The following is a 24,137-nucleotide window of genomic DNA, read 5'->3' as shown; positions in this document are numbered from 1 at the left end:
TCATTTTTCTAGAAAATTCAGTGGCAGACCTATATAAATAAGGAGAATCAAGCAAGTTAAATTTAATGACTTTTTTTTTCAAATAGTAAATAAAATATTTTTATTACTATGACAATTTGTGTGCTCTACAAAGCGAAATTAACCTTGTTGATTTTAATATGTATTAATGTAAATCTCCTTTTAATCAAATTTTAAATAACTAAAATGAATTATATGTCATATGTACATACTATGAGATTTATGACTTTCATGTTCATATCATTCTTTCGAAAAATTCAGTGCCATACATATAGATTACAAGAAAGGAATCACACAAGTTAAATTTAGTGACTTTTTTTTTAGTATCTCCATCCTCTTTTGTTTTATTTGGCTATTAGAGTAGATAAGATATTATTGTTATCAGGATAGTTTTTACTAGTACTTATAATATTTCGACTTTCTATAACAACTTGTGTGTTCTACGTACAAAGATAAATATCATTGTTGATATTAGTATGTACGAATGTTAATGTCCTTTTGATCACACTTTAAATAACTAAAATGAAACAAATATCATATGTACATGTTTATGATTTTCATGATTGTGTTATTCATTTGAAAAATTCAGCGGCAGACCTACATAAGTAAGGAGAATCAACCAAGTCAAATTCAATGACTTTTTTTTTTCAAGTATCTCTCCCCACCACCCCCTCTTTTGTTTATTGGGCTATTAGAATAGATAAAATAGTATTGTTATTTATGACAATCTTAATTTTACAAGTACTTATAATATTTGGCCTCCTATGACAACTTGTGTGCTCTACAAAGCGTGAAACTAACCTTGTTGATTTTTAATATGTATTAATGTATATCTCCTTTTAATCAAGCTTTAAATAACTAAAAATAAATGAAATGTCATATGTACAAACTATGAGATTTATGAGTTTTATATTCATGATATTCTTCTGAAAAATTCAATCAGACATATATATTACAAGAAAAGAAACAAGCAAGTTAAATTCAATGACATTTTTTTAGTATCTTCATCCTCTTTTGTTTTATTTAGCTATTAAAGTAGATAAGATATTATTGTTATCAGGATAGTTTTTACTAGTACTTATAATATTTTGACTTTCTATAACAACTTGTGTACGTTCTACGTACAAAGATAAATATCATTCTTGATATTAGTATGTACGAATGTTAATGTCCTTTTGATCACACTTTAAATAACTAAAATGAAACAAATATCATATGTACAGGTTTATGATTTTTATGATTGTGTTATTCATTTAGAAAATTCAGTGGTAGACCTACATAAGTAAGGAGAATCAAACAAGTCAAATTCAATGACTTTTTTTTTCAAGTATCTCTCCCCACCACCCCATCTTTTGTTTATTGGGATATTAGAATAGATAAAATATTATTGTTATTTATGACAGTCATAATTTTACAAGTACTTATAATATTTTGGCCTCCTATGACAACTTGTGTGCTCTACAAAGCATGAAACTAACCTTGTTGATTTTTAATATGTATTAATGTGTATCTCCTTTTAATCAAGCTTTAACTAACTAAAAATAAATGAAATGTCATATGTACATACTATGAGATTTATGAGTTTTATGTTCATCATATTCTTCTAAAAAATTCAGTGTCAGACATATATATTACAATAAAAGAAACAAGCAAGTTAAATTCAATGACATTTTTTTAGTATCTTCATCCTCTTTTGTTTTATTTAGCTATTAAATTAAATAAGATATTATTGTTATCAGGATAGTTTTTACTAGTACTTATAATATTTCGACTTTCTATAACAACTTGTGTGTTCTACGTACAAAGATAAATATCATTGTTGATATTAATATGTACGAATGTTAATGTCCTTTTGATCACACTTTAAATAACTAAAATGAAACAAATATCATATTTACAGGTTTATGATTTTTATGATTGTGTTATTCATTTGGAAAATTCAGCGGCAGACCTACATAAGTAAGGAGAATCAAGCAAGTCAAATTCATGAATGACTTTTTTTTCTCCAAGTATCTCTCCCCACCACCTCCTCTTTTGTTTATTGGGCTATTAGAATAGATAAAATATTATTGTTATTTATGACGGTCATAATTTTACAAGTACTTATAATATTTTGGCCTCCTATGATAACTTGTGTGCTCTTCAAAGCGTGAAACTAACCTTGTTGATTTTTAATATGTATTAATGTGTATCTCCTTTTAATCAAGCTTTAACTAACTAAAAATAAATGAAATGTCATATGTACATACTATGAGATTTATGAGTTTTATGTTCATCATATTCTTCTAAAAAATTCAGTGTCAGACATATATATTACAAGAAAGAAACAAGCAAGTTAAATTCAATGACATTTTTTTAGTATCTTCATCCTCTTTTGTTTTATTTAGCTATTAAAGTAGATAAGATATTATTGTTATCAGGATAGTTTTAACTAGTACTTATAATATTTCGACTTTCTATAACAACTTGTGTGTTCTACGTACAAAGATAAATATCATTGTTGATATTAATATGTACAAATGTTAATGTCCTTTTGATCACACTTTAAATAACTAAAATGAAACAAATATCTTATGTACGTATTCTTATGAGGTTTATGATCGATTTTCATGATCATATCATTCTTCTGGAAAATTCAGTAGCAGACCTATATACTACAAGAAAGGAATCAAGAAAGTCAAATTCAATGACTTTTCTTTACTAGTATCTACACCATTTTTATTTTATTTTATTCGTCTATTAAAATAGTATGATATTATTATTATTATTATTATTATTATTATTATTATTATTATTATTATTATTATAAGATCGGCCCCTAAAATAACATATACTCATGTACAAATATAAATTGTTAAAATATTCCACCTCATTTTTTTTGCAACTATAAATTGAGGTTTTTGAGATTCTTTTATTACACAATTCTCATTCCATCACCTTTCACTCGTCTCTCTTCTTTCTCTTCCAACACACTTCATTTATCCTAAAAAAAAGTATCTTCATGGAGATTGATTCAACAAATCAAGAAAATCTTAATGTTTTCACCATGTGGTGGAACAAGCTTAAGGATTTTCCAAGAAAATTTCAAATAAAAATTGGAAAAATTGCTAAGAACACAAAGCAAATTGGCAAAGATGATCCAAGAAAAATTTGGCATGCCTTTAAAGTGGGACTAGCTCTCACTTTAGTTTCATTGTTCTATTATACTGAACCACTGTTTCATAACTTCGATGAACCAGTAATGTGGGCTGTCCTCACTGTGGTGGTTACTTTTGAATTCACCGCTGGTAATTATTTTTATTTTTACTATAATAATTTTTCAATTTTTTACACCTAAAAAAATAGAAATTATCGATGGACGGTTTCTATTGTTAAACAATAAAAAAACACATCGTTCATCCTATTTAACTATGGATGTGATAAAAAATTTTATTAGATGTCAGTTATTTAGCAATGAAATTCACAGCTAATTCCTAAATAACAAAAAAAAAAAAATCTAATCCTATCAAAAGACGTATCAACGATGAATTATCAAAAATCATGTTAGATACGAATTATCTAGATTTTTGATGTTTTATTTATCTATTCAGGCGCAACCATATCAAAGAGCATAAATAGAGGAATTGGTACAGCACTAGCTGGTGCATTTGGTCTTGGAGCTAAATACTTAGCTGAATTAATTGGGAGAGAAGGGCCAAATCCTATAATTCTTGGGGTTTTGGTCTTTATTGTAGGTATGAATTTGTAAAGCATATTATATAATAAAATAATAGCAAAAAAAAAAATGTTAAACTGAATGAAGTCTACTATGTAAACATATTTGACTAATCAACAAATAAGTTTCAGAAAAAAAAAACATATATTGAAATTTATGGTCCTAACAAATATACTATACAAAAATACTTTTGAAACTGATGGTCATTTTTCAGACTGTCTTTAAAAAATACTTATAGATATGTAGTTTCAACTTTCAAGATTGAAACTCTAAGACAATAACTATTTTTCTATTGGGCTAAAATGTGGTTGTTTGTAAATTTTTGCTTTGTAAGGATGTCATAACATTTGCATAGTTATAAATATTTTTCTTTAAAAGTAAAATAAAAAGTTCAAGAAAGATGTCATTTTTATTGGATAAACTAGAAATTTTAAAAAATAAAATTATATAAATTGAAACGAATTAAGAAGTACAAATTTAACCTCATTTCTAATGATATGTGCAGGTGCTTTAGGTACATTTACAAGATTTTACCCTCATATTAAGAGGAGGTATGACTATGGAACCATGATATTTGTCTTGACCTTTTGTTTGGTTGCGGTCTCCGGTTATCGATCAGAAAATATTTTTCAATTGGCTCATCGACGGATATCCACTATTCTTATTGGTGTCTTCACTGTCATGATCATCTCCATGATTATTCGTCCAGTGTGGGCCGGAGAAGATCTTCATAAGCTTGCTAGTACCAATCTTGAAAAGCTAGCAAGCTATCTAGAAGGTACGTTTTAATATATATGACTTTATTTTATTTTTAATTTAAAAACGATTTAACTTTCAACTTCTTATTTACCTAACCTTTCAAAATCTGACCCCTATGTCATACTCCCTATGGTTCACATTAAATGATTTTCTAACCTTTTAAATTTTGTCTTATCTAGTTAAGCAATATTCCCTCTTATTAATTAACATTATTAAATAATTTCTTAATAGGAGTGTCAAAATGTAAAAAGAAAAATACTTTAAATGAACCTGATGAATTATATAAGATCGTAATTTTTTTTAAAATAACTTTTTTTTCTAAACTCTATATATAATCGAACACATTCACATAAGCTGAAACATACTGAATAATATCTAACCTTTTGTCACATGATCAGCTTAGGACTTTATGTGGAGCAACAAGTTGAAAAAATTAAATATTTTTTTTGTTGTTTTCACAGGATTTGGAAGTGAATATTTTCACATTTCTGAGAATAAAAGTGTTGAAGGTAACAACAATAATGAAAAGGGATTTCATGAAGCTTTTTTAAGTATTCTTGGTTCTAAGGCCACTGAGGAATCTTTGGTAAGTAAATCACATTACAATTCTCATAATTTTAAAGAAAAAAAAAGTATTATTTTTCATCACTAGTCAAAAGTTTTTTTTTCATTTTTTTTATAACATCCAAAAGAGGTTACTATTATTTGAGTATTTATTATTTGTCTGATTATGACCAGACATTTTCTTTAACTTTTTTAAATCACCTTTGTAACATGCATGAGTGTTACTTTCTAATGACTTTCAGAATTTAAGTTTTATTCACTAACGATATAAAAAAAAATTATAATATGGATAAATTTAATTAACAACTTTGATTGATAACTTAAACTCGATAGTCAGCAACATAATATAATAAATTACATTATACTAATAATATATAGTTTATTCGATGTTTCAGGCAAACTTAGCATGGTGGGAACCCCCTCATGGAGGTTTCAAGTTTAATCATCCATGGAAACAATACTTGAAGATTGGTAGTCTTGTTAGAAAATGTGCTTGCCATCTTCTAGCTCTTAGTAACCACATAGACTCGAAATCTCAGGTACATATATAAAACACTCTTTTTATCAATTCCTATTTTTTTTTGTCACCTTGTGACATACATTTAAAGGGGGGGGGGTATTTGTACGAATTACTAGAAACAGTTAAAAAACACCGCATCTCATGACATTTATTTAAGAGGATAACCTACTTGCACAATAATGTACCGCGATATGATTTTATAATTTGTACATAGTAAAAACCCGAATAATTACTAAAAGACTATCAGTGTTTAAAAATTTGAAAACTTAATACAATTACATATATTTTGAATGGTCTAACATTTTGTAACACCAAAAGACAAAAAAATCAATAATGTTACATAAATTGAAATGAATTATAATATAATATATTTTTTGTTTATTGAGAAATTAAAACTTCTGTTCAAACATTTAGGATTGTATAAGAGCTTCTAATGTTTTTAGAAAAATGAGAACTTCTTTTAGTAAATGATAGTATAAAAATTATTCGTACTAATAATATATATAACTTAAATTTTATCATATATATAGTCAAATTAACATATTATTAATGATTAATTTTGTAGGCACCAAATGAATTTGAGAGGAGGACAGAAGAAGCATGCAAAAAAATGATTATGGAATCTAAAAATGCATTAAAAGAACTTGCATTGTCCATTAAAACTATGGCACAACCAATTTCTTCGATACGTAACACAAAAAATGTCATTGATGACCTAAAACTCACACTAGGCACCTCAAAAACCCTTTTTCGATACGATGAATCTCACGTCATGGACTTTGTTCCCACCGCGTCCGTCGTGTCCTTACTCATCTCCATCACTAAATGTGTCGACGAGATCTCTGAGGCTATCGAGGAGCTTTCGAGCAAAGCACGTTTCGAGAAGAAGAGTCCATCGTCGCCAACAACATCCCGGCCGCATCGGCCGCAGATATTGCACCGTGGGACCGTGAATCCTATTGTGGAGGATGAGGTGGATGGTGGTGATTTTGTTACGATCGAGATAGGTGACAATGTAGAATCAAAGGGGAAAGTGGTTGTAGATGAGGTGAATCGAGTGAATAATCAAATAAATGCAACAAAAGAGGAATCTTTTGTTATTTGGATACGTGGAAGCACCGCAATGGCAATAGTGGAAGAGATGAAAACGCCAAAAAATATAAGAGATTTTATGGACTTAGTTGATATAAAGCTTTATAATAGCACTCAATTTTTCGAATCAACTGAAGGAGTACTAACAATCCTAGAGGGGTGAATCAAGTGAGTAATCCACTAGCTGTGACAGAAGGAGAACCTGTTGTTATTGGGATACGTGGAAACACGACAACAACAAAAGTGGAAGAGATGGAAATGACTAAGAAGAAAGTAGAATTAACAGACTTGGCAGATATAAAGTTTAATAATAGCATTTAATTTCTCGAATCTATATTGATTACCGTAACAACAGTAGTGGAGGAGGTGAAAATGACAGAGAAAAAGGAGACTTTGTAAATTTAGTCGATACAAAGCTTTATGATAGCATTTAATTTTTTTAATCAATTGAGATAGAAAATTGTAAATAATTGCAAATGAAAGTATAAGTAGTGAAATTTGTTAGAGTACTTCCCTTTCAATATTATTTTGTATGTGTAATACAAGTTAGTTTTTGCTCTACAAAGTGAAATTATCCTCATTGCTCTATCTACTAGTACTTGTAATTAATATTTTAATTTGAGCTTGATATTTTGGACGCAGTGACGGAGCTGGGAATTTCATGGACGATATAAAAAAAATGAAAAAAATAAAAAATAAAAATTGTTGCTACGGGCTCTTTCAAGGCGTGTAAATTCACTGGGCTACAACACCTTGTTCTGTCAAGGGTGTCCAGAATATGTTGATGAATAAAATTACAAAGCTAAGGGGAGCTTAAGCTCGACCCATTGTTCCAAATTGCAGCCAATAGCTGCTTCGCAAAAACTAAGATTCTGACAAAAACACTATAAGTTTTGCGCAAACTTACAAGTCCAGCGTGATAGATAAAATTAGCTATAGCATCTCAACAGTCAACTGGATCAATTCTATACAAAATAACTCTTCCTCTACTTATGCCTAAGGACTCCATTTGTATGGGATTAAGTTTGTAAGATCCGATAACTGCTATCGATGGTAGGTGAGCACGTCCAAAAATAACCAACTTTATTTTTGATTTATTTAACAAGCACTAGGGAGCCAAGGGGTTTTTGAAGATTGATTTGAGATCTTGTATTAGGGACTATATGTAAGCAACTAAGCACTATGAATTTCTTGTAATGTCGTTTGGATTGACGAATGCATGGACATATGAATAGGGTATTCAATCCATAGTTTGATAAGTTGGGGATTATATTTTTCGAAAATATACTTGTATATACGTCTCTACGTTAATTTCATATATTTAATTTACAAAGAACCATGATCAACATGAAAAAAAAATTATTTGACACATTAGATAGACAAGAAGATATATCATAATTTTACAAATTTTACACATCCTATTTACTTTTCTTGCAGGTTTAACTGCATCACTAGCTACAAAAATCATCAAAACAAAACCTGGAACACTAGGGCAGGGGTGGAGCTAGGGAGCACGAAGGGATACATCGGAACCTCTTTGCAGAAAATTACACTATATATAAGATCAAAATGGCTTTTTACGTGAAAATCCTGGTTACGACACTAATACCAGGTAAGGATTGGACTTATGAGTATCCAAGTTACATCACACCACAGGTCAAATAAGGTATATAACTACCAGCCATAAATTGGATTTTCTACCTGGGGAGGTAAGAGATTGAGATCTTCACAATGCTGCTTGTCATAGTCTCGTGTTCCCGGTGTTGCACCTGAACACCACCTCACGAACTCGTTCCCTGTGAGACAATATTGTGCAAATGCCAGACTTCCATCAACCATCCCTCCCAAATTTGGCATGGAAACTGATTTTCCTATGCCTTTCCTGCTTTTTCTACTGTCACTGCCTTTTTCACTAGTCAAAACCTTATCGAGATCAGAATATTCGATGAATCTCTGTGTTGCAGCTTCCCACGAAAGCTTATATTGTTCCTCGGGAGTGAGAGGCTGAGGCTCACCGGTCATTGCCTCTTTAACCTTTTCTACAAAGTCTTCTGATGTCTTATAAGTCAAGCAGTTAGGAAATGCCTGGAAGAACTCATTAGACGGATGATCTGCACAAACTACAAATTTCCCCATAGCGAGTGCCTCAGCTGTAGCTGTACAGAGTACATCACTGATACTAGGATTTATGAAGATTTTATAACTGCAAGCAAAAATTTATCGATCAGGAAAGGTGAACCATGAAGTACGAGATGGAAGTACATTTTTACGCAAGTAACTAACAGTCGCCTTTCAAATCCATTAAAGAACCAAAAAATATGCTTTCAAGTCAAAGAAAGTTTATGTATTTGTGAGTAAAGTATAGGTAGCACCAATGTTCTATCGAAACTTCAAAGCTTTATGATATTACATATTACCAGCATTTTCGCAGAAAAAATAAAGGGGTTCTATTAAAAGGATACCTATGAAGAGAATCATCCGCGTGGTCTCTGCCTTTCATGAAGTTGACATTCAAATTTAACGTCCTAGCTGTTGTCTGCACTTCATGAGCATCTTCCCCGTTGCCAAACACATCCATATTAAAACCAACAAGGTCACTTTTGTGCTTCGCTAAAAGGTCTATTAACTCCCTGTAACCCTTGGCCCAAACCATTTTTCCCAAGAAGTATGCACCTTTAGAGAATACTTGCTGACCGCTTTGTCTTTCTGCAGCCATTTTTTCTCCAATTTTCAGAAACTTCGGATTTACACCATGAACATTACAGACCACAGACCTGGGTAAATCCTGTGTAGCAGCAGAAAGGCGAAGCACCTAAACAACGAAATTAGCATTTCCATCAGAACCAGGATAAATAAAATAATTAGACATGATAAACACAATTTGAAGTGCTAACGCATCTTTTGGTCTGTAAAGCTGTAAAGAATTTAATCAACAACTTTTCCTACTCCCGTCTTGGAGAACTCAATCAATATGTAAAAAATTACCTTGTCACAATGCGCTCTTGTGACCCAATTATTTACGTGTTTCACAAGGAAGGCTTGAAGAGCCCCATTCTTCTCTCTTTTGATATACTCTAAATAATTTGTGTGAACAATACCAACGACATGGTTAAACTTATCAGTCCAGCGTTTGCCATGATGGTACCAATTTAGATGTTCTGGCTCCTCTAAGATTGCAATATCAGCATCCCTTGATGGGATAAACTGAGTAGTATCTCCAGCTGGTAGTATACTTCGCCTTTCCTTGGAGAACTGGAGAGGAAAACAAAGTGTCAAATAATCACTGCATTTCAGTAGCGTCTTTTTGTTTACTGAATAATATGCAATTAGTTTGCCAGGAATACCTTTCCAGGATAAAACGAGATCTTGAAATCGGTCTTGAAACCGACTCTTTCCTCGAGCCAATTCCGTATGTAGAGCTCTTGCTCTTCTGGTGAACTAAATGTAAGATTGTTTGGATAAACTAGTTCTTGGTCAGATTTACATAGCCATGGAACCAAGAGTGTAACATTCTGCCTTTCAGACTTGGCCAAATAAGCCGCTCGGAAGAGAGGATTGACAGCTGTTCCAGTCATCCAAGGTAGGCTAGCAGTTGTGACTATGGCTACATGTCTTTTACCATCTGATATGTTTTGCTTTGTAGAATTGCTCCAAAACCCACCTTCATAATGATGACCAGTACTTTGTAGTACACTGGCAATTCGTAGTTCTAGTTCATCATTCATATTATCGCCTTCGATCAGGGAAGAATCTCCTTCAGGTAAAGCACGTAATAAAAGTTTGTTCCGCCGTTTGCTGCATAAACTCTCTACGATCTTATCGGAGATATCTATAGTGAAATCAAAGACCCAAAGGAAATAGCATATGCTTTTAGTAGACGAAATAATATAGAGGTCAAATAGTATCAAACCAAATTTAGTGAGTACAATCAACAAAATGCACATGGTCCAATTAAATATAAAATGAATAAAACGAAACAAATTACGCAAAAACGAAGCACATGGAATCTCAAACCAGATATCGATAGCATCTACATCACAGAGACCTCCAATATTCACATTTTGTTCTAGAAGCATGTCTAGTTCAACAGATCAAAAACCAGATTGGGATAAATCTAGCAGGTTGTCATGAATTAATATGATCGTAGCAAATGTAAAGAGAGAATATTGCAAGTAGAACAATCCAGAGAAACACAAACTCAGATCGAACCTACAAGTTCACAAAAACAACAAACCGTTTGACAGACAATTACCTCTTCTTATGCCAATTAGATCCAAAAATGGGCTTGACTGTCTAACTAAATATGCTAACAACTCTGGCACGTCCAGTGGCGGAACTCCCTGCATAGACGAAGATCATGTAAAGGAACCAATAGCTTCAACCTCAGTCAATTTCTAGTTAAACATTGATATGTCCACTTTTCAAAAAAGATGTAGATCCAAAGACAGCTCCACTTGACATGTCGTCGGTACTCCAATTTGTGTATTGACCTGGCTATCCTAATTTACAATCAAAGGTTCTAATGGTCAGCTTATAAAGTTGTGTTTCCTTCGATGTTCTTCAATCAAAATCGTCATTTCAAACTACCCTACCTTAGCCGACTAAGCAAAGCATTATTTACACAATACGTTGAAAAGTTCAAACACATCTAAAACCTTGCAATTACAACTTCACGAAATGTAAAAGTAAGACACTAACCTTCGACTCTTCTGGTTCCTTGCAAATTGACTTCTGGAAAATCATTAGACAAAACACAAAAATAGCAGATTAATCATGTGAAATCAGACCAATTTATAAAGTAAAAAAGCAAAAGCCATGATAAGTAGCAAGTCAGATCAATTTTAATACAATGTTTGGATTTCCATATAAAACTCTCTTCTAAAACAAATCGGCATAAAACTCTACATTACTAGTAGAACTTTGGCTTCTAGTGTAGAACTTGTATAACTACTACTTACATAACTTCATTTTTCATTTTCTATGGAACTGAACAATTCCTGGAAAATTATTGACTGCGTAAAAATCTATAAATATTAATCACAATTCACACACGATAATCTTTGTGCGTGAAAATCAGTATATATTAATCACAATTCAAACACGATAATCTTTGTGCTATAATCCCTCCATAGCTAGTCCATTAAGCAAATCGCCACTAACTAGTTAGCCTTATTCTTAATAATTCTGCTTCCAAGTAAATAAGCATAAATTAACATTGTAGCATTGGCTCAAAAAGTTCAAAACTTAAGTTTTGACGACAAAAAAAATAATCAGTTTTTGTAAACTCCTTTTGCTTGGGCTGTTTCTGCAAAAGAAAAAGGTAGTGACTTTCTGGGTTTTTTGCCAAAAAAAACATACTTAACTTTTCTCTTTTGTAACAATCAACAACAACGACATACCCTGTGTAATCCGACAAGTAGAGTCTTTGAAGGGTAGAGTATACGCAGACCTTAATCCTATATTGTAGAGATAGAGACATCATTTCCGATAGACACTCGACTTAAATAAAGCATTTCCAAAAAATTTGAAAAAGGGAAAACAGAAATGAGGGCCGTAACAACAACAAACTAATGCAAAACGGAGAGCATTAACAACAACAACATACTCAGTATAATCCCACAAGTACGCAGACTTTACTCTATCTTGTAGAGATAAAAAGGTTGTTTGTAATAGACTCTCGATCTAAATGAAGCATTTCCAAACAATTTGAAAAGGGAATACATAAATGAGAGCAGTAACAACAACAAAATAATGCAAAACCAAAAGCATTAACAACAACAACATACTCAGTATAATCCCACAACTATGCAGACTTTACTCTATCTTGTAGAGATAAAAAGGTTGTTTCTGATAGACTCTCAACCTAAATGAAGCATTTCCAAACAATTTGAAAAGGGAATACACAACTGAGAGTCGTAACAACAACAAAATAATGCAAAAGGGAAAGCATTAACAACAACAACATACTCAGTATAATCTCACAAGGGCGGTCAAGGAGGGTAGTGGGTATGCAACCTTACCCCTACCTAGGCGGTCAAATGAGAGCATTAATAGTAACAACAACGAAATAATACAATAATCGAAGCACAAACAAGTGATAACAAAACTTACGAAGCTCGATTTTACTTTCTCCATAAATTCACTATTCTTAATCCCTTCAAATATCTCCACCGGAGACGACGAATTCGGACTCTTAATCTCAACCTCCATCTCCCTTAACCGATTCCTAAAAGCCCTAATTGGTTCCCAATTACTCAATTCCCCAAATTGTCTTTCATCCTTAAACCTCTCTCTTCTCCATTTCCCCAATTTCTCATTTTCCGTTTCCGTCACAATTGCATTCTTAATTCCCGATAAATCAATTCGAAGCTTCCCTTTCGGTGCCCAATTAAAGTCCGGCGACGAATAAACCCTACGTATTTCCGATAATTTCGGACGGAGCTTCTTAACAAAGTCTATCTCTCCCGGAGTTATAGTAGTAGTTGCAGTAGCCGTAATTGTTGGTACTGAGTTAAGGAAATTCTCTAGTTCCTTAGCTCTGTTTCTGATGAGTTGTAGATCCGCGTCGGCGGAAGAACGAACCTCTTCCCATCCTTTAGATATCAATGAGAAGGCTTTCTCCGCCGTAGACGACGACGACGTCGTTTTGGTCTCCGGTGGCTTGAAATTCATCATTTTTTTCTAGGGTTTTAGCAATTGCTCTGTTTTTTTTTTCCTGAAAATTTGGAGAAGAAGAAGAATGGGTGGTTGAAATTGATGCTTTAACAATGGTGGAATGACACGTAGGATGACACGTGTAGTGGTAGATTCCCGGGAGATGACGTGGATGGATAGAATTCGATGACGTGGATTTTACGATGTGATTGGGCCCGGACTGTGAATAGATTGGGCCTTGTTGGTATGTGAACGGAGTTTAACAAGAATTTGTGGATTGTGTGTAGCTACTTTTAGTATATTTTACACAAATCTCGTAGTATTAAGAGTTAATTGTATTTTATTCCTATTCTTTTTAAATTATAAAATTTCTTAAAATTTAATGATTTCGGATACATCATTCAACGCCTCGGTACGTCGCGTCTCGATTTCAGATACATTACTTAATTTCTTGATACATCGTGTCACGATTTTAGATATATCACTCAGCATCTGATACATCACGTCTCGATACATTACCTTTGATGATACAAGACACACCTGTCCTGATATATTTCCTTTGTTTTGATACAAGACACACATATCCCAATACATCACGTTAGAGTAATGTATCCGAGAATAGGAGAGAGTAAGGACTTTTGTAATTTTTTCAAATGATAGGAATTTTTAAAGAATATGATCAAATAAGTTGTGTATTTAGATAATTTTTTCAATTTATTAAATTACTCTTATTCTTATTCTTTCTTTTTATTTTTGCTAAAGGATAAGTAAATTTCGTTACTATCAACAGATGCGTCGTAATGAATGCAGTTGCTTTTCTGTTAATCATAGGCCTCAAATTTGAGTTTTAGGTATAAAAAAATTCTTAATAAGGAGTGCTATCCCCGAATGAGTCCTACGCAATGTAAATTTAAATAAGTCGGACTCGAATCAAGTATCAAACACCATATGGAAAATTTGAACAAAAAAACTTTTCACTACATACAAAATAAATATGAATTACTGACACATAATTAATATCACAACAATAACCACACCTGACATAATCTTATACGTGATATTTGGAAAGGATAAAATATACATAAAATCGCAAAGTTTATATGATATATATAGAGAGAATATTTTCGATAGATCCTTAATTTAAATAAAGTATTTCCAACGAGTTTAAATTATAAAAATTATGCATATTACTGAAAGAAAAAAGATCCAAGTGCAACCACATCAAAGATCAAACCCATCTGCATGAAAATGTGAAAACGTTCAACTGTCAACTAACTCTTATATTGTTTGTGTAAACATGTAACACTTTATTTGGATGATTGTCATCTATTGTTTTATAATAATGTTTCGTATCATATCGTACTATATTGTGTTGTATTGTATGGTACTATATTGTTTTAATAAATATAATATTTAGATAGATTATATCATTCTCCGTCGTTACATAATATCATTATCCATAATTTGAATGATAAACATACAAGAAAACTAGGGTGCGAATAGAGCTACTATGATAAGGTAGGGTAAATGATAAAATAAAATTATTAAATAATAAATAAAGACAAAATGAGCGAAAATATTAACTTAACGGTGCGACCACACCAAATCGACCGTCACACAAAATGGATCTTTTTCGTTGTTATCCAACAATGAATTTGAACGATACGATACAATAAAATTTAAGCAACAATAAAAACAAAACATTGTACTTAAGCTAACAATACATACAATACAATACAACAGGTAACAACCATCCAAACAAGATGTTAAGGTGATGTCATCACTAAGCTAAATATACGTCAATATTATGTTCCCTCGATCCATATTTACTTGTCTACTTTTGAATTGACACATCCATTAAGAAAACAATGATTGACATAGTGAGTTTACTGTTTTACCCGTATTAATTATGAAGTAGATAAATAAAAAAATTAAGATTTTCAAGAAGTTTTATCTTTTTTAAATTAATTGGAGGTATAACTCCCTCTGTCACTTTAAATTGTCATGTTGCGTTTTTCAAAAGTCAATTTGACTACTTTTCAAAGTTAAATTGGATTACATTAATTCAATATTTTAAACAAAAAATTTAGATATTCAAAAATTATACGAAAAGTACTATAGATTTCAATTTTTTGCATATGAAAAAACACATCGTAAAATGTTAGTCAAAATTATTATCGTTTGACAGAAAAAGGAAAAATTATGACAAATAACAGTGGACGGAAGTTGTATGTAAAAAAAGTTGTTCTTTCTTAATTTATCAAAATGGACAAATAATTAAGGACAGACGAACGAGTAATTATTATCTTTTTCCTCGAAAGAATATATAACCCCACCTCCTTAGGCCACATGTTTGCTTAATAACGAAGCTTGCATAATTTTAAAGGGTAATTTCGTCATTTCACTAGCTTCAAACTCCATTGAAATCCGTGCCGTAAAGCAGACACAAAAAAACACGAAGGATACGCGTCTTCTGTGTCTATCATTTGCTTAAAAGGCAAAAACGGTTGTTCTTGATCAAATTTTCAGCACAAAAGATTCATCATATCCTTCTGTTTATCCGAAAATTAAGAAATGGGGTTGCTTTCTAATAGGTAATCTGATTTTTTCCCAATTTTTTTCAATTTTTTTGGTGGGGTTTTGAAGTTTTTACTGATTTATCTTTTTTGTTTTGTTGTTTTTGGTGAAATGATGACAGAATTGATAGAAGCAGCCTCAAACCTGGAGATCATATTTATTCTTGGCGCACTGCTTATATTTATGCCCATCATGGTTAGAATCTGAATTTTCTGCTTTAATCTGATATCTTAATGTTGATGTAGAAAAATAAAAACTTTTTCTTTATGGTAAATAATGTTTAATTGGATATGTCCAAAAGGGTATGGAACCATGAGGTCTCGGGTTCAAATTCCAAGTGATTTTTTCTTATATGTTAACTTGTTGTTGGTGGGTGGGAGGTGGCAGGTATCCGTGGAATTATGGAAATGAGATACTACATAGGGTTGTCTTAGATTTATTGATAGCATTTAAGGTTGATGTAGTAAAAAAACTTGTTCTTTATGGTAAATAATGTCTACTTGGGTATGTACCTATTGGTGTGGAACCATGAGGTGTCTGGTTCAAATTGCAAATGATCTTTTCACCTATTTGTAACCTGTTGTTGGTGGGAGGGGGCAGGTATGAGGTATCTCGGCGAATTATGGAAATGAGATGATACATGGGGTTGTTCAAGATTTATCGATGGCATTGAATTTTCAAGAAGATTGTGTTTTCTATTTGAATTGTGTCTGTGAGTGTTTGGATTTTGCTAAGTTGCTGTTGTTTCTATGTTTTTAGACTATAACCAGTTAAATTGATAAAAACTTTGGTCAAGTACGAAAACTTGGAATCTATTCTTTTCATTTGTCTAAGCCTTGGTAGATAGAGTTGTGTGGTACATGTGTCGGTGGGAGGTAGTAGATACCTCGTGGAATTAGTCGAGGTGTGCGCTCGTTGGCATGGACACCACGCTTATCATAAGCAATTAGGAACAAAATGCATTACTGAGTGATTCATCTCTTTGATCGAGTAATTCTCAGGGTTACTTTTTTCTGGACTATGTGCTTAGTGATAGACCTTAGAGAGCTTTGCCAATATGGGGTGTAGCTCATTCACTTAATAAAGCAGTTAATTATCGAATGGAAGATGATCCAATGATGTTATTGGTAAAATCCTTTAGTAATTTGCTTGCTACGTGAAGGGTTATCGGTCTTTCTGTAAATTCAAGGCAATTGGCTCCTTGCCAGTGTTCACATTAGGCTAGAAAAGATTTAAAGTGCATAACTAATGTTATCCAAGCGTTTGCGCTGTGGCATGCTAATTTAATTTTGATATTGCTTATGCTTCTGAATCACTTTGACCATCTAGTTTCCTGAATACCTTGATTAATAAACGATGGAATACAAAGATTATTTTCTAATCATATTGGATATGCCTAAATAACAGGTATCTATGTTGGGGACAATAAAGTCATTCACTTCACAAGACGTGGTCAAGAAGTAGGAACTGGGACCGTTTTGGATCATATCTTGGTAAGCTCAATTCCAAATCGATCTGTTGTTCCTTGTACTGTTTGCACCCCACCATCAGATGGTCATGGAGTAGTCTCGTCATGTTTGGACTGCTTTCTAGCTGGAGGTATCCTCTATCGCTTTGAATATGCTGTAACTCCTGCTATCTTCCTCGCAAAAGCACGTGGAGGAACATGCACTCTTGCAGTCTCGGACCCAGATGACATTGTGGTTCATCGAGCAAACTACCTCCTTACTAATGGCTTTGGATTGTACAATGTGTTCAAGAACAACTGTGAGGACTTCGCCATCTACTGTAAGACAGGACTGCTCGTGGTAGATGATAGTACAATGGGACAAAGTGGACAAGCAGTGTCTATAATTGGTGGACCACTTGCAGCTGTTATGTCAACACCACTACGTCTCGTCACCACCAATGTGTATGGGATGGTAGCAACAGCTGTTGGGGTCTATTGTGCCAGTCGTTATGCAGCTGATATTGGCATGCGGAGGGATGTGATGAAAGTATCTGCGGAAGACCTAACAACAAGGCTAACAACTGGCTTGTTGCAGGTTGTTGAACCTTGCCTCGCAGTTTTGCCACCTACTGTTAGCTAGTATCATTTCTCGATATGTAATAACGCACTATAGAATCGGAAAGTGAGTGTTCTTTTTAATACATGGGAGCCTTTTGCTTTATGTCCTCAGGCTCTGTATCTGTTGTACCTTATTATGTGTTGCTTTGCCTCCAAAAGTTGTTGTAATGTGACTATTGTGATTGTGAATTTGTGATGTTTAATTTCATTTTCCCTTCCTCTTTATTTAGGTAGGGATATGATTCTTTTTCAGTTTTGTAAAGTTCGCAGTTTACCTTTGTGTAGTCATACTCATACATGCAACTTGCAACTATAGTTTAGAGAACAACAGCAACAAAACTAGTGTATTTTTACAGGTGGAGTTTGAAGAGGATAGAATCTACGCAGATCTTACTACTACCGAAAGACCCCCGAAAATATGTTTTAGTCAGATAATCAAGAAACTAGATGAAGGAACATAAATATCCACACTAGGATAAGATATGTAAGAATTTATGTACTATTACTTTTAGAAATATATCCACTAATTGTCACCATGGATTAGGAATAGCACAAGTTTTTTGTCACCAATCCAAATAGCAAAAGTATGATTAAAAATAGAATATCTAAGTAGTTCTTCACACCTACATAACTGTTTCTGGTTTATAATCTTTAGTAAATAACAAGTACATTTAACAATCTTAAAGCCTTCATGTTCTGTCAAACATGCTACCAAAATTTTGAATATACAAGACAGACTGTTGGGACAAAGTATATCCAAGTCAAAACTGGATCATTCAGCAACTTAGTGATAGCTCCTCAATATAATATTATTTCCCTTCTACACCTTCGCGCAAAAGAAATTTCGGGGATTGACCTTCAAAAGACACTGAATACTGAATAGCATATTCTTTAACAGTGTGTAGAGTTCGTCTGGATTCATGTACTTCACCAGCCACTCAATTGCTTATGGACCTTTGAATTCTGCGAGGATTTCCCACCTTTGTCCTTGTATGTATTCCTCGAGGCAAAGTTCCTCTTGCCCCGATGGGCAGCTTGGATAGCCTTCCTCCTCTGCTTGCTCAGGCTTTTCTCTAGTTCAGGATCGTCTTCAGACTCGGCCTCTTCCTCTTCCTCTTCCTCTTCCTCTTCCTCAGGATCATGCTCATCCCCAACTTGATGATTATCGTCGTGCTTATCATCCCCAGCTTGATGATTAACGTCCTCCTGCAAGAGAATATCTTTAGTAAATGCCACAGGAAATGTTCTCTTTTGCTTTACAGCAAAGCTTAGTATTTACAAAAGTGGTTCATTGGTTGTCATCTCTTTTTTTATTTTGATTTATACGAGAACTGTTTGAGGATCATCTTATGTTCCATATTTGTGGTGAAATTCATATTAAAGTTTTAGGCTCCAAGTTTGATATAATCGCACATTACTGTGTTCAAGTAATAAAGAATAGTGTGGAGAATTGGGTCCTAAATCCCCTTGTCAACGAAAAGAACCAGAAACATTTCAACTTATGACTTTAATCTGAGATCACTACAAGTCTGTCTCTTCTCTCTTTCCTTCTTAGTGGAGAAAGAGGAATTACCTTCGACAAGTCCAAGGACTCCAGCTGCTTGACGTTTGTGTTGTTAATGTCTTCTTCATCAGCAGTTCCTTCATCGTCAGAATCTGACTGCTTTTCAAGTTCTCCCTCAATCAACTGCAAACAAAGTAAAGAATAACTACAAAGTCAAGTACAACAAGCGATTCAAGTTCAAAATGGTAGGATATCACAAAGCTGCAATAAGTTTTTCTTATACATGTACAAAAGAGTAAATGGTGCTATGTTTGACACAGACGAAAGACAATGTCAGGATAATCATGTGCCAGGGCCAGAACAAGTGTCTTCACAGCATTGCAGCACATCCCACAAAACCAGTCCCCCAGGTTTTCAGAAAGGAAAAATCAAAAGCCGGCAACTTCATGCCTTTAAGTAAGCTTACCTCCTTCAAAGATAAGTGACCTAGTCCCAAAGATTTTGGTTAAAATAAGTAAAGTTGTGGTGCTGCATGGGAAAGTAGAATCAGAAATCCCCATGACTGTGTAATAACCATGACAGAGGAACAACATACCATAAAAGGAAAAGAAAATGCTTTGTTCCCAACAAAATCAAGCTGCCAGCTTAAAAGACAAACTTTTTTCCCGTTCTCTTTTGTTGCCTGTCTATTTCCTTCATGAGACGGCAATAGAATATGAATATCTAAGTTACTCAGCAACAAATACCATCACATTTGTCACACAATTTCAATATTCGAAGTTAAGTTTCCAGAATAATACGACAGTCAGCTTCATTGTGGTTCCAAAAGAAGTCATTCAATCTAAACATAGTTTTCTTTATTTGTTTCCCTTCTTACTGGAATAAAGCTATCCAGAAAGTTTCTTCTTCTTCTAGCAAGGTTCACAAATTGTAGTTGCAATTGAGCTACTTGACTGTACCTTTTCAAGCTCATCTTGATCCTTTCTTGTAAAACCACTGGCAGCAAGTTCTTTGTCCAAGAAACCGCTGTTCTTGTTTATTTCAGAAAATTGGGGGCGACCAACTTCATCTATCTCAACCTCCAAACCATCAGAATCATTTTCATTTTCTTCAAAGGACATATTGTACCTAAACATAGGTAAGAGAGGTAAACTATGAGCTCACACTTCAAAGGAAAATTCAGTGTCTCAAATTCATATGTAGCAGCAAAATAGTTATCAGGATAAAAAGTGACTCCATAAGATGAGTCCCAAAAATACATCATAAAGTGGAAGAAGTCTTCACAGTAGCGTCTTGGTCAAACAGATGAACTTCTCCAAATAAACAGAAAGGAGTAATTCACTAACCGCTTTGCAAAGAACTTATAGATGCACTCCACATCACGATCAAAGTACCTAAAATGTAGAAACTTGCATCAGGAACAGCAATTTTGCTAAGAGCACAATCTATAGCACACAGTGGTCCAGATGAAGGGGGGAAACTAACAAGAAAAACAGAATTCTGAAAGACTGTTTAGACGGAATAAGATGGGAAAATATCTTACATCTGAGCGTTAGGATGAGAGACTGACACCATTTGTGGGAAATCAATGATGGTGACCTTTTCATCATCATCAATCTGTAATCGAACAAGTTACATAAGGATTATTAGCGAACTGATGAACAGGTCTAATATAAGCCTATACAATGAAATTCAGAGCAATTGAAATGGGCAAAGAAATGAAAAATGGAACAACATATTCCAGTCGCACACTGAGCGAACGAAGCTCACAAGAAACAAAAAGTTATAGCAGTTAAATATAATGATAACTATAAATAAATCAAAGAAGGAACATAAGATACCATTATGTTAAATTCATTAAAGTCACAGTGAATAAGCCCGTGTTCTGCCAAACGAATAACAGCAGCAATGATTGTTTCAAAAACCACGTCTGGGTTTTGCAGCTCCCTAACCTGCACACTATTATGACCATTTTATAAGTTCTACAGTCACTATTTCTAGGAAGAAACCAAAAATACAACAATAATGCACACATAGCCGAAGATCAAGAATATGTTTTTTCTAAGGTTAAGTTCATAGATAACAATTTCTTTTACAGATTAACATTATTCTCATAATGCTATTAAATAGAGTATCCAAGCATTCCATGTATCTTACAAGGAGTTGTTGCTATAAGCACAAAATATATTAGTTAAGGTTATAAGGTTTATGCAGGAGCGAGATTCGCTAAATAGTATTTTGGGAAGAAAAGTTAAAATTACCAACTTAGTTAAGGTCAAAGGTCAGTTTAGCCACATAATTTGATCATATGAAGGTACATGAAGCTAACATACTTAAAGAAAGGAAAACCACAGAACATGATAGGAGAGCTGCTATGAAGCAAGCTATGGAGAATCCAATTACTACTATACAAAAACCGCAATTACTGAAAAATTATGGTTATACTAAACCTCAAATACCACAAAAATTATATTTTTCCGGTTATGATGGTGATTAGAAATAAGCAACTCTTCTTGCATCCTTATGACTAATGTTATAAAGCTAGGTATAGACTAAAATGTTGCATATGTACTGGTACGTAAATAAGTAAATAACACCAAGTTTACAGAAGTTTAGAGATATTAGGAAAATCGAGTTTAACAGATAATCTCCATCATTACTATATTTGTGCAGTACTTACAGTGGATAGCCTGGGACAAGTGACATAATCACACAATGTCGATTGCAATCCACAGCCTGAGGAACAGGAAATCCATGTTCTTCTAGTGCCTGTTTACACAAGTGTTTAAGATCAAACAAATCTCCAAATTCAAAGACGATACGGCAAATTAGAGAGCTGCACTTACCTTCATAAAAGCAAACTCTTTCAAGGCAGCAAGCCGCGATAAGTATAGCCAATTGTAGCTACTACGATGCCTCAAATAGTCACGTTTTGATTTTACTGCCCTAAAAGAAACCCTACCAAGCCTGTGCAATTTCATTGCAAGAACTGTGCCATCTTCCTTTACAACCTCAAAAATATCTATAAAAATTGGATATATGGAAGTGTAAATTATAAAGTAACAAAAGCATAATTAAACACAAGAATATTGATAAAAGGTTACCAGACTCTTTTCCAACACCAATTTGACGACCCACTCCATTAAATATCCCACGATTAACCAAAGTCTTTATCGCAAGGAAATCATAACCAAGATAGGTGAGTCGAAATCCATCATCTACACAGCAATGTTAAGAAATAAAATTCAGAATAAAAAGGTAGCCAGAATACTCTAGTTTTCAAAATTTTAACAAAACAAAAACATTCAAAACACTCACATTTAGAAGAGTCATGATGCACTAATTTGTGCTTTAGCAAATTCTTCAACACTTTATATGTGCCTCCATGCCTAAAAACAATTGAACATAACTATAAAACCACAAAAAAGTTAACAAAACAACACAACAGCTAATGTATTTCAATTCAGAAAAATCGACTAACTTGAGGCGAGCAATCCGGTCAATGAGCTCACAAGGTACAATCTCATGCTGAAAACAACAAAACAAGAACCATCATAAATTGAAAAGAAAACAAATCAAAGTTGAAAAGGGTGTAAGATTTTACAGACATTGCGCATTCCCATCTCAACAGCAGTAAGGACCCTGAAATCATCTTTCGAAAGGTATCTCAAAACGTTAACATCCAACTTCATCTTTGCCTCTGTTGTTACTGTTAGTGATTGCTAATACCTTTATACAAAAACCCACCAAAGATTCAGTAATTTAGACAAAATATTGAGAAGTTTGAGGATTATAATCAGCTCTAAGAACTACTATACAAAGTTAGTTTTAGGGCAGACAGAGAGAAGATAAAAGGAACCAATTACACTAGCTAACGGCAGCTACCTTGAACACCAAAACATCTGAACCTAAAAAAGATCATAACTTTACAAAAGATAAAAAAGAAACATGTAATGGGTCGAAACCCCATATCAAATAGAGCACAGAAATCATTGAATCTTTGATTTTTATTCCTGTTCTATACACAACAACAACTGTCCCCCAAACACAACAAAATACTAAACTAAACAATTGGGTTTCTAAAAAAAGCTTAATTGATAGAATTAATACAATACTTACTTGTTAATGGAAGATTGGTAAAGAAAGATTGAAACTTCAAGAAGAGAAAAACTGAGTTGCTGAAGAAAATTAACCGACAGTTTGAAGGCTTGAGCTAGTGAAGGAGAAAGAATTCTAAACAAACCTAGCTGAATCCCTAAAAATATATTTTTCAAAAAAAGAAAAATTATAATTTTTTTAAAAATATATTTTATTTTCCACCCAATTTTTATTCGAAAATGAGGTAAAATTTATATTTATCAAATTAAAAAAATTAGGTACAATTTTATTTTTTGGAATTTGATGTGTAAAAGTATTTTTTAAAAAAAAAAAAAAAAAAATATATATATATATATATTGTTCAAATATAAACTACAAATAAAAAGTATTACCCTCCTAAAATATAGGGGTGTCCACCGGTCGGTTCAGTTCGATTTTATGTATTATCGGTTCGATTTATCAATTTTCGATTTTTAAATATGTTAAACCAATAACCAAACTAACGAGATATTTTTATCCGTTTTCATTTTATCGATTTTGGTCCTTAACGGTTCGATTTTCGGTTTAA

At 33.1% G+C, this 24,137-nt stretch overlaps 5 protein-coding genes across 5 annotated transcripts in view; 2 read left to right on the top strand and 3 right to left on the bottom strand.

Annotated features, from left to right (window-relative positions):
• LOC125836196 (F-box protein SKIP22-like) overlaps nucleotides 1-18,326 on the bottom strand; it is a 218,576-nt gene extending 200,250 nt beyond the window's left edge. The window contains exon 1 of the mRNA XM_049515310.1: nucleotides 18,322-18,326. The gene's annotated coding sequence lies outside the window, so the exon portion shown is untranslated. The remainder of the gene's footprint in view (nucleotides 1-18,321) is intronic.
• On the top strand, nucleotides 3,020-6,831 carry LOC125835646 (aluminum-activated malate transporter 8-like). The gene is made up of 6 exons (XM_049514760.1): nucleotides 3,020-3,305; nucleotides 3,609-3,752; nucleotides 4,239-4,511; nucleotides 4,954-5,078; nucleotides 5,452-5,595; nucleotides 6,142-6,831. Exons 1-6 carry the CDS (start codon nucleotides 3,020-3,022, stop codon nucleotides 6,829-6,831), a joined length of 1,662 nt encoding a protein of 553 aa, XP_049370717.1.
• Nucleotides 8,336-13,377, bottom strand: LOC125836179 (digalactosyldiacylglycerol synthase 1, chloroplastic-like). Its single transcript, XM_049515286.1, has 7 exons — nucleotides 12,780-13,377; nucleotides 11,367-11,399; nucleotides 10,921-11,008; nucleotides 10,013-10,497; nucleotides 9,654-9,920; nucleotides 9,131-9,480; nucleotides 8,336-8,871 (listed from the first exon to the last, which is right to left on the bottom strand). The coding sequence occupies exons 1-7, from the start codon at nucleotides 13,341-13,343 to the stop codon at nucleotides 8,343-8,345; spliced, it is 2,316 nt and encodes a 771-aa protein (XP_049371243.1). The 5' UTR covers nucleotides 13,344-13,377; the 3' UTR covers nucleotides 8,336-8,342.
• Nucleotides 15,692-18,219, top strand: LOC125836400 (protein LEAD-SENSITIVE 1). Its single transcript, XM_049515574.1, has 3 exons — nucleotides 15,692-15,916; nucleotides 16,021-16,094; nucleotides 17,307-18,219. The coding sequence occupies exons 1-3, from the start codon at nucleotides 15,897-15,899 to the stop codon at nucleotides 17,987-17,989; spliced, it is 777 nt and encodes a 258-aa protein (XP_049371531.1). The 5' UTR covers nucleotides 15,692-15,896; the 3' UTR covers nucleotides 17,990-18,219.
• A 217-nt stretch (nucleotides 18,327-18,543) lies between the features above and the next one.
• On the bottom strand, nucleotides 18,544-23,714 carry LOC125836230 (serine/threonine-protein kinase rio2). The gene is made up of 13 exons (XM_049515358.1): nucleotides 23,591-23,714; nucleotides 23,080-23,200; nucleotides 22,953-22,999; nucleotides 22,790-22,860; nucleotides 22,576-22,689; nucleotides 22,318-22,493; nucleotides 22,152-22,240; nucleotides 21,313-21,430; nucleotides 21,015-21,088; nucleotides 20,818-20,865; nucleotides 20,431-20,599; nucleotides 19,541-19,654; nucleotides 18,544-19,173 (listed from the first exon to the last, which is right to left on the bottom strand). The coding sequence occupies exons 2-13, from the start codon at nucleotides 23,161-23,163 to the stop codon at nucleotides 18,895-18,897; spliced, it is 1,383 nt and encodes a 460-aa protein (XP_049371315.1). The 5' UTR covers nucleotides 23,164-23,200; nucleotides 23,591-23,714; the 3' UTR covers nucleotides 18,544-18,894.
• Nucleotides 23,715-24,137: the final 423 nt, after the last annotated feature.

This window comes from Solanum verrucosum, unplaced genomic scaffold (genome assembly GCF_900185275.1).
Source record: "Solanum verrucosum unplaced genomic scaffold, falcon-dt-bn FXZP01000284.1, whole genome shotgun sequence".
Taxonomy (NCBI): Eukaryota; Viridiplantae; Streptophyta; class Magnoliopsida; order Solanales; family Solanaceae; genus Solanum; species Solanum verrucosum.
Note: the sequence above shows the minus strand (reverse complement) of the source record. Positions and strands in the feature narration are given on the sequence as shown.

What these genes read in the sequence shown, in the direction of transcription:
- LOC125835646 (XM_049514760.1), top strand. Translation starts at nt 3,020, where the DNA reads ATGGAGATTGATTCAACAAATCAAGAAAATCTTAATGTTTTCACCATG. An exon ending in TACTTTTGAATTCACCGCTG is followed by an intron (nt 3,306 to 3,608) that starts GTAATTATTTTT and finishes TTATCTATTCAG; the next exon opens with GCGCAACCATATCAAAGAGC. An exon ending in GGTTTTGGTCTTTATTGTAG is followed by an intron (nt 3,753 to 4,238) that starts GTATGAATTTGT and finishes TGATATGTGCAG; the next exon opens with GTGCTTTAGGTACATTTACA.
- LOC125836179 (XM_049515286.1), bottom strand. Translation starts at nt 13,343, where the DNA reads ATGATGAATTTCAAGCCACCGGAGACCAAAACGACGTCGTCGTCGTCT. An exon ending in AGAAAGTAAAATCGAGCTTC is followed by an intron (nt 11,400 to 12,779) that starts GTAAGTTTTGTT and finishes ATGATTTTCCAG; the next exon opens with AAGTCAATTTGCAAGGAACC. An exon ending in CAAGAGCGCATTGTGACAAG is followed by an intron (nt 9,481 to 9,653) that starts GTAATTTTTTAC and finishes TTCGTTGTTTAG; the next exon opens with GTGCTTCGCCTTTCTGCTGC.
- LOC125836400 (XM_049515574.1), top strand. Translation starts at nt 15,897, where the DNA reads ATGGGGTTGCTTTCTAATAG. An exon ending in ATGGGGTTGCTTTCTAATAG is followed by an intron (nt 15,917 to 16,020) that starts GTAATCTGATTT and finishes AAATGATGACAG; the next exon opens with AATTGATAGAAGCAGCCTCA. An exon ending in TTATATTTATGCCCATCATG is followed by an intron (nt 16,095 to 17,306) that starts GTTAGAATCTGA and finishes CCTAAATAACAG; the next exon opens with GTATCTATGTTGGGGACAAT.
- LOC125836230 (XM_049515358.1), bottom strand. Translation starts at nt 23,163, where the DNA reads ATGAAGTTGGATGTTAACGTTTTGAGATACCTTTCGAAAGATGATTTC. An exon ending in TGGTGTTGGAAAAGAGTCTG is followed by an intron (nt 22,494 to 22,575) that starts GTAACCTTTTAT and finishes CAATTTTTATAG; the next exon opens with ATATTTTTGAGGTTGTAAAG. An exon ending in CTTGTCCCAGGCTATCCACT is followed by an intron (nt 21,431 to 22,151) that starts GTAAGTACTGCA and finishes TGGTCATAATAG; the next exon opens with TGTGCAGGTTAGGGAGCTGC.